Source organism: Bacillus rossius, chromosome 8 (genome assembly GCF_032445375.1).
Source record: "Bacillus rossius redtenbacheri isolate Brsri chromosome 8, Brsri_v3, whole genome shotgun sequence".
Lineage (NCBI taxonomy): Eukaryota > Metazoa > Arthropoda > Insecta > Phasmatodea > Bacillidae > Bacillus > Bacillus rossius.
In genome coordinates, this window is record NC_086336.1 from 57,536,214 (window position 1) to 57,549,521 (window position 13,308).

At 43.7% G+C, this 13,308-nt stretch overlaps 1 protein-coding gene across 1 annotated transcript in view; it reads left to right on the forward strand.

The window, feature by feature from the left end:
* Nucleotides 1-8,616, forward strand: part of LOC134535003 (probable oxidoreductase PXDNL) — a 145,000-nt gene extending 136,384 nt beyond the window's left edge. Inside the window, exons 17-22 of the mRNA XM_063373810.1 lie at nt 895-1,068; nt 2,615-2,791; nt 4,959-5,162; nt 5,945-6,199; nt 6,494-6,820; nt 8,351-8,616. Of these exons, the coding sequence (XP_063229880.1) occupies nt 895-1,068; nt 2,615-2,791; nt 4,959-5,162; nt 5,945-6,199; nt 6,494-6,820; nt 8,351-8,616 (1,403 nt within the window). The remainder of the gene's footprint in view (nt 1-894; nt 1,069-2,614; nt 2,792-4,958; nt 5,163-5,944; nt 6,200-6,493; nt 6,821-8,350) is intronic.
* The last annotated feature ends 4,692 nt before the right edge of the window (nt 8,617-13,308 follow it).

Below are 13,308 nucleotides of genomic sequence, written 5' to 3' on the forward strand. Positions count from 1 at the left end.
GGGTCAAAGAATTGTCAAATAACGATCAATCCTGTCCAGTGGCATAGCCAGGATTTGTGTGTGGGGGGTGTTAAGAAGAATTGTCCCCCTGTATTAAAGCGGGGGGTCCGGGGGTCCTCCCCCGGGAATATTTGGATTTTAAGGTGTAAAATAGTGCTATTTTAGCAGTTTTCGGTACTTAAATTTAAATATTGTAATGGTAAAAATTTTATTAATTTTTAATATGAAATTTGTTTGAGTGATGAATAAGAAATTTAAATAAAGATTTGGTGCTAAAGGGGGGGGGGGGGGGGGGATTGAACCCATAAACTCCCCCCCCCCCCCCCTGGCTACACCCCTGATCCTATCTAGACAACTATTGGGGTCAGCAGTCAATGAGCCGGGAATATTTGCCCGAGTATGTAGAGGACTGTGGAGTCAACCATGTGTTATCAAATAACAGTCTCATCCAATGTTTTTTAAAATGTAAAAGTACATATCTGTTTTTTTATATAAATTGTAAGTGGAGAGAGATATTTTGTCCCCTTCGGTATTCTTATAAAAAGCCGGGGAGGAGGAAGGGGGTAATGAGGCTCGGCCCTGCTACATTATGAGTAGGGACTGAAAAAATTCTTCGATTCAGTGGCCTCTTGGATTGACTCCAAAATCCTCTACGTACTCAGATAAACCTTGTCTGTTTGTTGGCTGTGAGACTTCTGAACTGGGTTGCCCTTAATATGATACTTTTTTGGTTGAAGGATTGTCATTGGGCAAAAGTCCTCAAAATAAAGTGTCAGCCAATAGCAGAGGAAACTTGAAGGTATAAAGTATTTTAATTTTAGTTTGTCGTGAAATTAATCCGCAATTTTTTTTTTCCCCGGTCCCGAAGCATGAGATGCGTGCGCTGTGATGCAGGGGTGTCCAGACCTCGGGTGACCTCGGTAGCCGGGGGCCCGCTTCCGTCGCCCCGCCAGGTGTCCACCATGATCCACGTGGACATCAGCGACCTGCACAGCCGCTACAGCATGATGCTGATGCAGTTCGCGCAGTTCACGGACCACGACCTCACCTTCACGCCAGTGCACAAGGGTGCGTTCACGTGGCCGCAGTCCGCGAACCAGTAATTCACGTCGGCGAGGCTCCGGTATCTGGGAGAGGGTCCTTACCAGGGGGACTCGGAGGGGTCTTGAACAGTCCCGGAGGAAAAGGAAGTTTGGAGGTCCCTCCTCCGGAATATTTAAAATTAAACTCTTTTTAAAACATACTTTCCAAAGCCAACCTGGAAATTAAGTTTTGATGATTTATATTAAGAAATGTGTCAATGAAACAAACTTGTCCCTGGCGCCACCCTTGGACCAGTTCCTTGACCAAGTGGTCACGTAACACACGGACGCAGATCACTGAAGCGCAACGTATTTAACTTTTCACAATCCGTAACAAATGCCAACCATTCAGATAGTTTAAAAATTTTGTGTACCACAAAATCATAACGAAGATACTATTTGATAATGTAATAATGTAGTGGAAAACTTGCAAACATTTAATGTTTGATGGCCTATATTACTTACTGTACTTGAAAAATAATGTTTCTAACAACACTGTTGTGTAGGTAACATAAACGTATCGAAAAATTGTTGGGATTTTCTGAATTGACAAAATTAGCATATGTAACAAAAAAATGAACAGAACACAGTTCATGTACCGACATTTTTTTTTTTTTACTCTAAACAACTTTTAACATCTATACTAATATTATAAAGCTGAAGAGTTTGTTTGTTTGTTTGTTTGTTTGTTTGAACGCGCTAACCTCAGGAACCATGGTCCGATATGAAAAATTCTTTCAGTGTTGGATAGTACATTTATCGAGGAAGGCTATTGGCTATATTATATTATCAATAACATTAGGGATCCTTACTAAAATTCCAATTTAGAATTAAATGTGTTGCAGGGGGTTAGATACAACATGCAGTACACGTACGAAGTGTGTGTTGACAATGCCGCAGGTATGATTTTCAACCTCCAACTTAGAATCATCTAGGTAAAGAACTTGTGCTCAGTGATAACACATATGGTTCTAATACCATTAAAATCTAGGTGGTCATTTTGTAGTTCTTGGTTATGGGTGGCAAGTAATGAATTTCATTGTTCCTTATAATTTTTCACTGTTATTCATGGTTTTTTTTTGTTTTGTGTTGTGTTGTGTTTACTTCATCTCATACTCTATTCACTAAACTTAACAACTGCAACTAAATGCCATCTTGCCTGCTTACTGCCCGCTAGTCTTGGCATAGTATTCACCAGTGGGAGCGCAATGGTCAACTAAGGTTCGCAGTCCTATGGTGAACTAGTTCGCATTTTTAAGTTTGCTGGTTCTGTAATAAGATTGGTTTGTGGGAAAAGCGATGGGGGAAGAGATGGGAAAATGGACAGGATGAGGAAATCGACAGAAAAAGGTCGGAGAAGGGATAGGAAAAACGACGGGAGAATAGACGGAAAAGTGATGGAGGGGAGAAGCGACGGAATAAAGAACGTGAAAATCAGCTGAAAGAAAAACGAGGATCCCGCGGGGTGAAGGGACGAGGAGACGGGAAAGGAGCGCGGGTGTCACCTCGGAGGTGGTCCGCTCTGCCGGCAGGGTTCTTCTCGTCCATCCCGGACTGCCGCAGCTGCAGCTCGGCGCGGACCGTGCACCCGGAGTGCATGCCCATCCCGGTGCCCGACGGGGACCACTACTACCCGCAGTTCAACCACTCCAGCGGCGAGCGCATGTGCTTCCCCTTCATGCGGTCGCTGCCCGGGCAGCTGACGCTCGGTGAGCACCGTGAACACTGTGCGCTGGGCCGTGGCCCCGGCTTCAGGCTTCCTGCATTTCCGTATTTACGCGAAACTCTGTGAAACTTGCAGATGTTGTGATTGGCTTGACTCTAAATTCCTTATAAATCTATACATAGAGCATACTTTTGCATTAATACTATCTGGTAAAGTTACATTTGTAACATTTTTTTTGGGAAATACAAAATAATGAGAATGAGTATTTTACAGCAGTGAAACCTTTTTACGGCTATTTAATGACTTTTTCAGAAAACCTATCAATCCGAAAGTATTAAATTTGTGGTGATTTTGACAGGTAAGTGAAAGGAAATAATTTTTTTTTTATCAGAAATCAAAACTACGTATATGAACAGCCAGGTTGCAGAAATGGGCCTTGAACACACCCAGCAAGGGTTAGTAAGCATAAATTAGATTTTCTGTCATTAAGGCTCAGTCTCATATGTTGTGTTGGTTATTTAATTTTTTTTGTCCTCTAAATATATATTGTGATAGCTCTTTTGCATTTTATGTTCGATACAATATTTCTCAACAGATATTTAATAAAAGTTATTTTCGAATCAAAGATTTATATTGGACATACGCATTGCTGGTTGCACTGTATGTTATGAGAAACCTCAATATCAAAGAATATGAATATACAAAAAAGATAAAAATGCAAACACACATACTAAAAGAGTTACTTTTTTTGTTCTTCAACCTTTGTTATTTACACCCCTTGCGGTAATGGTTGGTTGTAAAAAATTTACTTTAGAAAAAAGTTAGATAATATTTAGATGATTTAAAATTTAAAAAAAAAAAAAAAAAAATTGGATTGTGAACATTGTATGGAAGTTATGATTTTTTAAAAAATTTCTACTGTTTTTTCAACTGTTTCAGTGATAGTTCGTTTTTTCAAAAATTGTTTTTGGATAATATTTAAAAGATGAACAATCAATTTTTTTTTTATGTTAGTTTACCTAATAAGGGAGTTACGATTTTTTTGTCTTTTAACCAATTTTCATTCCACCCCTTACAGTTATGGTGGTATTATGGAAAATTTATTTAGAAATTTATTTAGACAAACGTTTTTGGTATTGCTCTAACGAGATATACTTACTTCATACGGATGTGATATTTGTTATATTAAGGGAGATACAGTAAGTTTTCTGTTTTTCAAAAAACCTCCATTACTAGGTATCTCTTTTGTCGGATTTTGCCCATTAACGAACTCGACCAAGATTTTTCATTACTATATTTTATGTGTCCATTTCAAAGTGATTTGTGCAAAATTACAGTGTTATAGTGTCCATAAAAATGTATATATAATATATATATACTTTTTAATTGATGATGGTTTTGGGGTCTTTGGACCATGAAACCAAAAACTATTATATAATTTCCAGAAGTCGCACCATGGTAACAGCTACAATAGGTATAGTCCTTCTTCGCAATCTACCTAAAACTGTTTTAGGAATGCAAACACTATATCAGGGCCATCAAGAGAAACTAAGAGCCCGGGGGCAAATATTTTTGTTTTACCCTCCATATTACTAAATGTACAATTTTTCAAACCCCACAGTAAAAATAATTTCTAAAGACCAAACAGAATCATCATAACTGTAAACATGATCTGCATCTGTCACATATGACTTGTAAGGTTTTCAGTGGAGTTTTTTTTAAGCAATAGACCTGTAATTATTGTCCTAACTGCACTTCACTTGACCCAGTGTTTGGCCCAGACCGTGGAGCTGTTAAGTCTTTGGAGCAGGTGTCTGTTCTGTATTTTGCGGTCAACTAATTAGCGATTCGATAGCTAAACAAATTGTAGTTGTGTAAAGGCTGATATCCTATACATATGTTTAATATCTAGAAAATAACTCACTTGGATGACTCAAAAGAATGCAATACTGTAGTAAATATTGTTAAACACACATGATACCAACACAACTACAAGAAATTAGCTTGAAACTTCATTATAACCAAACATTGTTGTGCTGTGCAGATAGGAAAGGGAGGTGACTTAAAATACCAACATAGAAATGATAGCACTCGCCAACTCCCTTATTTCTTACCTCCGTTGCGCAAATTACCACGCAGTGTTCACGTGGAAGCGCACCCTGAGGACGCAAGAGGACGCGGCCTGACCCACACTGGGCTCGTTGTCGCAGGTGCGAGGGAGCAGATCAACCAGAACTCGGCGTTCCTAGACCTATCGCAGGTGTACGGGGAGCACGCGTGCATGGCGCGGGGTCTGCGGGCCCCCGGCGGCCGCCTCAACGTCTCCCGGGGGCTGACCCGGGGCAAGGACCTGCTGCCCCGGTCGCCCGTCCACCCGGAGTGCCGCGCTCCGTCGGGCTACTGCTTCATCGCAGGTCAGGCCGCCGGCCCGCCTCCTCCCAGGTTCCTTCGCGCTCACGACATCCCTCCTGTGACCTCCGTGGCGCACTAGGCCGCGCATCACACGCTTCGCAGCCCGTACGTGCCAGGCGCCCAAACGGCGTGCAGTCTTCGCGTCGGTCACCCTAACATTTTATGCTGTAGTATGAAAGATAAAGGCTCCATGCGATTCTCTATACCTCTTACAATCCTGTTTTTAAAATTTTTTTTAACCTAAAATAATCTGTAAAACCACCTGTTTTTTGCCTTCTTCACTGTCCAAAAGAAATGTTTTATAGACAAAACCATGAAACAAAACTTGTATGGACAAGTGTAATGGCTTGTGAAATGTCTTTGTAATTGTTTGTAATGTGACGTATTAACTCCTGGAGCTCTGCACGCCATTTTGAGACCCAGCCAGACGGCAACAGTTACAATTTCACTCATCATAAATGGTAATTTCATTTTATAGTCAAAATCAGTTATCTGATCAAGATAGCCTTTCATTTTACGTCGGGTCGAAAATGTCCTCACTGAACATTATTTTACATCTATAAAAGGTCATTTAAATAATTATAATGACTTGCAATGACTTCTTACCCCTATCAAATTACACTTTTTTTTCATTATTTTATTTCTCTACAATTTTTTTTTTTTTTGCTGGCAATTATTCTAATCAGTAACATTACTTTAGCTGAGTACCGGGTATGACCTTGTGTGAGCTGACCCTTTGCTCAACAAGCGCCTGAACGTCGTCGTCTGCGCGACTGCCCGGCAGGTGACGGACGGGCCAGCGAGCAGCCGGCGCTCACGGTCATGCACACGCTCTCCATGCGCGAGCACAACCGGCTCGCCGATGGGCTGCGGCTCGTCAACCCTCAGTGGGACGAGGAGCGCGTGTTCCAGCACGCGCGGCGCGTCCACACCGCGATGCAGCAGCACGTCACCTACAACGAGTTCCTGCCGCGCCTGCTGGGCTGGGCCGCCGTCAACCGCTACGACCTGAAGCTGCGGCCTCACGGTTACTATAACGGTCAGTACCTTCCCGCCTGACCATAACTTGCACTGGATGGCCGTCCTGCCACCAACCCTCCTTGCTACCTTCTGCACCCACCACTGGCAGCAGGGGTCAACCCCAACACTCTACCACACCACGAGCCATCAAGCTTGCCACAGTGTCCAGGTGCAGACAGAAAGCTTGCAGCCTTAACTGTCAAACTTTTGTTTGAATCAAGCTTGAATGAAGCCTGTGGTACTCACAACTTTCAAAGGCACTATGTATACTCTCCTGGGCCTCGTGACCGCGACAGTGTCGCTTGCTGCCCAGGTTACAACCCGCAGTGCAACCCGAGCATCGTGAACGAGTTCGCAGCAGCGGCATACCGCATCGGCCACAGCCTGCTGCGGCCGCACATCCCGCGCCTGAGCGCCAGCTACCAGCCTGTGGACCCGCCTATCCTGCTGCGCACGGGCTTCTTCAACCCCGACGCGCTGCTCCAGCCGGGCATCGTGGACGAGGTGACGCGCGGCCTGGCCTCCACGCCCGTCGAGAACATGGACCAGTTCATCACGGGCGAGGTCACCAACCACCTGTTCGAGGACAAGAAGATACCGCACTCCGGCATTGACCTCATCTCCCTCAACATTCAGAGAGGTTTGCGTCCACGCACACGTCTGGGTCACAGGAACATACGCAGAATTTCATTTCAAGGGGGTTTCGGAATGGATTCACTTTGACCTCTTTCTGCTTTCAAATTCTTACCGTTAATTGGTGGGAATGAAAGATTTTGAAGATTGTGCGTGATATACAAGTTGAGTTCAAACAGTATTAGGAATTGTAATTTTTTGGAAAGATGATTATTTATTAATCTGCATTGATGTTAACTCCTTTAAAATAGTCCCCATTTGATGTTATTTATGATAAGATTTTTAAGCATGCGCTTCTTACAATTCCCAAAACACTTCTGGAACTCGATCTTTGGGATTTAGCATTTAGCTCTTGCGGCGATGCACTTTTAATCTCATCTATTCTTGTGAAGCGAAGGATTTTCAAGGTTTTCTTTATTTTTGGAAACAGAAAATTTGTATGGAGGCTGAGGCATCATTACAGTGTTGTTTTTGGTCAAAAAATTACGAAAAAACAATGAAGTGTGAGCAGGTATATGATCATGGTGCAAAAGCCATAATTTGTTTTGCCACATATCTGTTTTTTTTTTTAATTGCTTCATGCAAATGGCATTGAACTTATAGAAAGTACTCCTTATTGATCATTTGACCTTGTGGCAAGAACTCATGATGCACTATGCTATTAAAATCAAAGAACATAGCATAATCTTCAAATTTGACCACACTTGAGCTTTTTTCGGTCTTGGCGATCCAGAATGCTTCCATTGGGATGATTAAGCCTTAGTTTGAACGTCATATCCGTAAACCCATGTTTCATCACCTGTTATGACACGTTTCAATGTACAAGATGACTCGGATAAACGGGAACTTTTGGCCAAACAAATAAAAATAGAATACATGCAAAAAAATAAATTTTATTGACAGTTATTTAACCATTACAACTTGCCTTTTAAGGAAAAACAATCCAAAATATCAATTATGACAATGAAAATTACATCCCGCAGATGGTGTCCTTGTCTACGTATACGTTCTTCTCATCTGTTGTTCAGGTTCCCCATTGACCAGTGCAACATCTCAGCTGGGATGCCATGAATTTAGTCTTCAATTCTTTGTTTCACTCCATCCAGTGTGCTTGATCGAGTGGTGTGGACTCTATTCTTGAAGCAGCCCCACAAGAAAAAATCACTAACCGATAAATAAAACTGATAATTTGGACTGTTTTTCCTTAAAGGGCAATTTGTAATGGTTAAAATACTGTCAATTAAATTTTGTGTTTTTGCATGTATTCTACGTATTTGTTTACCAAAAGTTCTTGTTTTTTTTTTTGTCACCTTGCATTATATTGTACTAGTGTGTGTCCGTGTGTGAATAATTGCACTGTGATATTTTTTTTTCTTTAATTATCACATAATTAATCGTGAAACAGTTACAGATTATGATGAAATAAATAAACAAATAAGATTATGTATGTGGCACACGGCAGTATTGGTAGAAGTGGATGTTGGTATGCTTGTGAAACGAAACATGCCTCTCACATCGAGCGCACCGCGCTGCACAGGAAGGGACCACGGCCTGCGGTCGTACAACGACTACCGAGCGCTGTGCAACCTGAAGAGGGCGGAGACCTTCGACGACCTGTCGCGGGAGATGTCGGCGGAGACGATCGCGCGGTTCAAGCGCATCTACGCCTCCGTGGAGGACATCGACCTGTTCCCGGGGGGCATGAGCGAGCGGCCGGTGCAGGGGGGCCTGGTGGGCCCCACGTTCGCCTGCATCATCGGCACCCAGTTCCGCCAGCTGAGGAGGTGCGACCGCTTCTGGTGAGCTGAGCACTGGACGTCATCGTCCACTGCCCCTCCCAACCTCTGGATGCAGGGGCGCAACAACAGGGTGGGGGGGGGCAAGGGTATTTTGCCCCCTCCCCCTTCTGAAACCTTGAAGTGGGGGCAAAAGGGGTCAAAGAAAGTGCTGTGTAATCAATTTTTAGATCATAAAACTGCTTAAATAGCACCATTTTCCACCTTGAAATACAAATTTTCCCGGACCCCCCGCTACAATAGGAGGGATCGATGATTCTTTATAAAAAGGTATATTGCCCCCACTTTGGAAATTTAGTTGTTGCGCCCCTGTCTGGATGGGTCACTTTCTTCCTCAGGTCCCTGCCAAGGACATGACCATCACCACCATCACCACCGTACACTGCTCCTCCCTAACTGTAGATGGGTCACCTTCTTCCGACAAGTTCCTAACAAGGGCACGGCTAGAAATTTAGGCGAGGCACTGGTTGGTGACAAAATACATATTTGCATCACATCCATCCATATCTACGAAGGGTCAAGGGATACTTCTTACCACCAATTTTGCACAAAATTTATCTTTATTTCTTCTTCAAATTTGGTACTGACCTCTCTATAATCCTATTGAACAGGTATCAGGGTCTTTCGGAGGATAAATAAAGTTCTGTGATGTAAAAGCTAAAAGTATTTAATAACAAGACTGCAAAAAAATATCCACACCCTTTGCCACAAAGTCACCTTGGACTTCACATGGTGGCTATATCAACTTTACATAAAAGTAAAGGAACGGTTTTACAGAATGTTCTGATTGGATATTGAAGCAGTTGTATCAAAATTTCCATGCCTAATACTTTTGGTGAAAGCATCTACTTGAGCCATTATGACTATTGTTAAAATACACATTAGAAGTGAAACTAGAACATAATAATTACCTCCCCAAAAAGACTTAACCATTTCTTAAATGCTATTTGTAACATGACACCATTCAATATTCTTTAGAAGTTTTTAAATGGCATGCATTCCTCACCACTTGAGTGCAACATTTAAGTGCATGCTACCACCTGTAGAAGATGGAAATGCTGTTTGATTTTTTTCTCACAATAGCTTTTAAATTATTATGTAACACACTTTTGTACCAGTAATGTATTAAAGACCCATTGAAGGAAGAAGAACGCATTTTTTATAGTAGCTATTTCCTTTTCAAATTTATTGAAAAACATATTAAATATTACTGTCAATCAAATACCTGCCCACTCCAAATCACAGTGTAATTTTTTGAAGTTTGTTTAATGTTTATTTTGTTTGCCTTAAATGAAATTCAAATAAAATGTTAAACCTTTTAGTAGATAAATAAAGTTATAATACAGTTTACGCTTTTATTGGTTTGATGTGGAACCAACAAGAATTTCCCATTTTATTTGAGAACGGAGGGGTGCATGCAGCAGGAGTTTACGCAGAATTTCATTTCGGAAGGGAGGGAGGGAAGAAAGAACCCTTTTACTGGCTGTTTTCTTTGAAATTCTTTCCATTTGTTGGGAGGGGGGGGGGGATGATAGATTTTTTTTAGGTTTTTGAGGAAGAGGGATATATCCCTTTCCTGTGAATGCCCCCTGTGTCACCCCCTTAAATACGCCCTTGATCCGCACCTACTTAGTTCTGTTTGTTACTGTCATGGCTGTGGTCTTCGAGCAGTGCTCTGTACTGTGTGTGGTCTTCGCCCAGTGGTCTGTACTGTTTGTGGTCTTCGCCCAGTGGTCTGTACTGTGTGTGGTCTTCACACGGTGCTCTGTAGTGTGTGGTCTTCGCCCAGTGGTCTGTACTGTGCGTGGTCTTCGCCCAGTGGTCTGTACTGTGTGTAGTCTTCGCCCAGTGGTCTGTACTGTGTGTAGTCTTCGCCCAGTGGTCTGTACTGTGCGTGGTCTTCGTCCAGTGCTCTGTACTGTGCATGGTCTTCGCCCAGTGCTCTGTACTGTACGTGGTCTTCGTCCAGTGCTCTGTACTGTGCGTGGTCTTCGTCCAGTGCTCTGTACTGTGCGTGGTCTTCGTCCAGTGCTCTGTACTGTGCATGGTCTTCGCCCAGTGCTCTGTACTGTGCGTGGTCTTCGTCCAGTGCTCTGTACTGTGCGTGGTCTTCGTCCAGTGCTCTGTACTGTGCATGGTCTTCGCCCAGTGCTCTGTACTGTGCGTGGTCTTCGTCCAGTGCTCTGTACTGTGCGTGGTCTTCGTCCAGTGCTCTGTACTGTGCGTGGTCTTCGCCCAGTGCTCTGTACTGTGCGTGGTCTTCGTCCAGTGCTCTGTACTGTGCGTGGTCTTCGTCCAGTGCTCTGTACTGTGCGTGGTCTTCGCCCAGTGCTCTGTACTGTGCATGGTCTTCGCCCAGTGCTCTGTACTGTGCGTGGTCTTCGTCCAGTGCTCTGTACTGTGCGTGGTCTTCGTCCAGTGCTCTGTACAGTGCGTGGTCTTCGCCCAGTGCTCTGTACTGTGCGTGGTCTTCGCCCAGTGGTCTGTACTGTGCGTGGTCTTCGCCCAGTGCTCTGTACTGTGCGTGGTCTTCGTCCAGTGCTCTGTACTGTGCGTGGTCTTCGCCCAGTGCTCTGTACTGTGCGTGGTCTTCGTCCAGTGCTCTGTACTGTGCGTGGTCTTCGTCCAGTGCTCTGTACTGTGCGTGGTCTTCGTCCAGTGCTCTGTACTGTGCGTGGTCTTCGCCCAGTGCTCTGTACTGTGCGTGGTCTTCGTCCAGTGCTCTGTACTGTGCGTGGTCTTCGTCCAGTGCTCTGTACTGTGCGTGGTCTTCGCCCAGTGCTCTGTACTGTGCGTGGTCTTCGTCCAGTGCTCTGTACTGTGCGTGGTCTTCGTCCAGTGCTCTGTACTGTGCGTGGTCTTCGTCCAGTGCTCTGTACTGTGCGTGGTCTTCGCCCAGTGGTCTGTACTGTGCGTGGTCTTCGCCCAGTGGTCTGTACTGTGTGTGGTCTTCGCCCAGTGGTCTGTACTGTGCGTGGTCTTCGTCCAGTGCTCTGTACTGTGCGTGGTCTTCGTCCAGTGCTCTGTACTGTGTGTGGTCTTCACCCAGTGCTGTGTACTGTGTGTGGTCTTCGCCCAGTGCTGTGTACTGTGTGTGGTCTTCGCCCAGTGGTCTGTACTGTGTGTGGTCTTCGCCCAGTGGTCTGTACTGTGTGTGGTCTTCGCCCAGTGGTCTGTACTGTGCGTGGTCTTCGTCCAGTGCTCTGTACTGTGCGTGGTGTTCGCGCGGTGCTCTGTAGTGTGTGGTCTTGGCGTGGTGCTCTGTAGTGTGCGTGGTCTTGGCACGGTGCTCAGGTACGAGAACGACGACCCGATGGTGCGGTTCACGGAGGCCCAGCTGGCGGAGATCCGCAAGGCCACGATCTCCAAGATGCTGTGCGACAACATGGACAACCCCTCCATGATGCAGCGAGCCGCCCTGGACCAGCCCAGCGAGTTCCTGTGAGCGCTCCGCACTCACGGCCGCGACCGCCTTCAGGGGGGACGGGTTGGGGTGCTTTGTTTTTAACATCTTTTCCGAATAGTCATCATCAATGCTCAAAATTACTCAGTTTTGAATCATGTCTTTAGTGTGCTACTTCATTATAAAAACTTTGAAATAGTACGAGAAATCTGCCACTTGTAAGTCTCAAGAAATTTATAATATGTACCCGAGCATTCACACCGAGGCCTTACAGTATATCCACATATATCACCACAAACATTTGTAATATGTACCCGAGCATTCACACCGAGGCCTTGGAGCCTAACTTTGTTCTTGCAAATCGTAAACACAGGTGATGTAGACATGTACTGGCAGGTTTTATCAAGTTATGTAATCAAGTTTCATTCATCATTATTTCGCCATTGCCGTTCGATGACCGAGGCTGGTCAAGTGGAGGTTGCCTTTGCCTCAGACAACTTGAGATATATATTTCAGTGCAGCCAGTGCGATGCCATCACTGGAAGGCTGTGTTGTGGGACTCCTCCCTTATAGCCCTCGGTCACTACGAGGTGGGGACAAAAAAAACTGGATTTTTGTCATAAAAAATTTATATCACCATACACTTTGTCCTTTTAAATCAGCTATAACGACTTTGCAGGCGGAACACAAGATCAGTAAGAGAAAAACAACACTACGATCAAACGTTAACCTACAAACTGACGCACCTGGGCAGCTGTTTAGTGATGGTATCTACTAACCCCATCTAGCAGGAGAACTCTCTACTACAGGGTGCTGTCTACTTCTGACAGCGTGCTCTTCGTCTGTTTTTTGTATGTGTGCTAGGACCTATACAATGACATTAGGAAATAAAATTACGGTTCACAAATTTTACTGGAAACAAGCAAATAAAAAATTAATTTTTTTACAAGATATTGGATTTCATAATAATTTTAATTGAAGTATTAGTTTAAATTGTATGTAAAAATTAAGGCGTTATCATTCAATTTTCAATTAATTAAAATTCTTACAGAAAATGAACGAATATGTAGATTCCCAGACTTGGTCTAAGCAATAAAACATGTCTAGTTATGGTAAGGAAATTTCTTCTTGAGCATATTTAGTTTGAAATCAGTTATTGGTGTTTTCTCAAATTGTCTTGTATTCAGTTGGCCCAGTAATAAGTATAATTTTATGGGGTTAAATTTTTTTCTAAATTTCTTTAGTGTAGCTTCTGCCTAACCAGGAAATGGCATCTTTGAGGTTATTTTTTTTTTT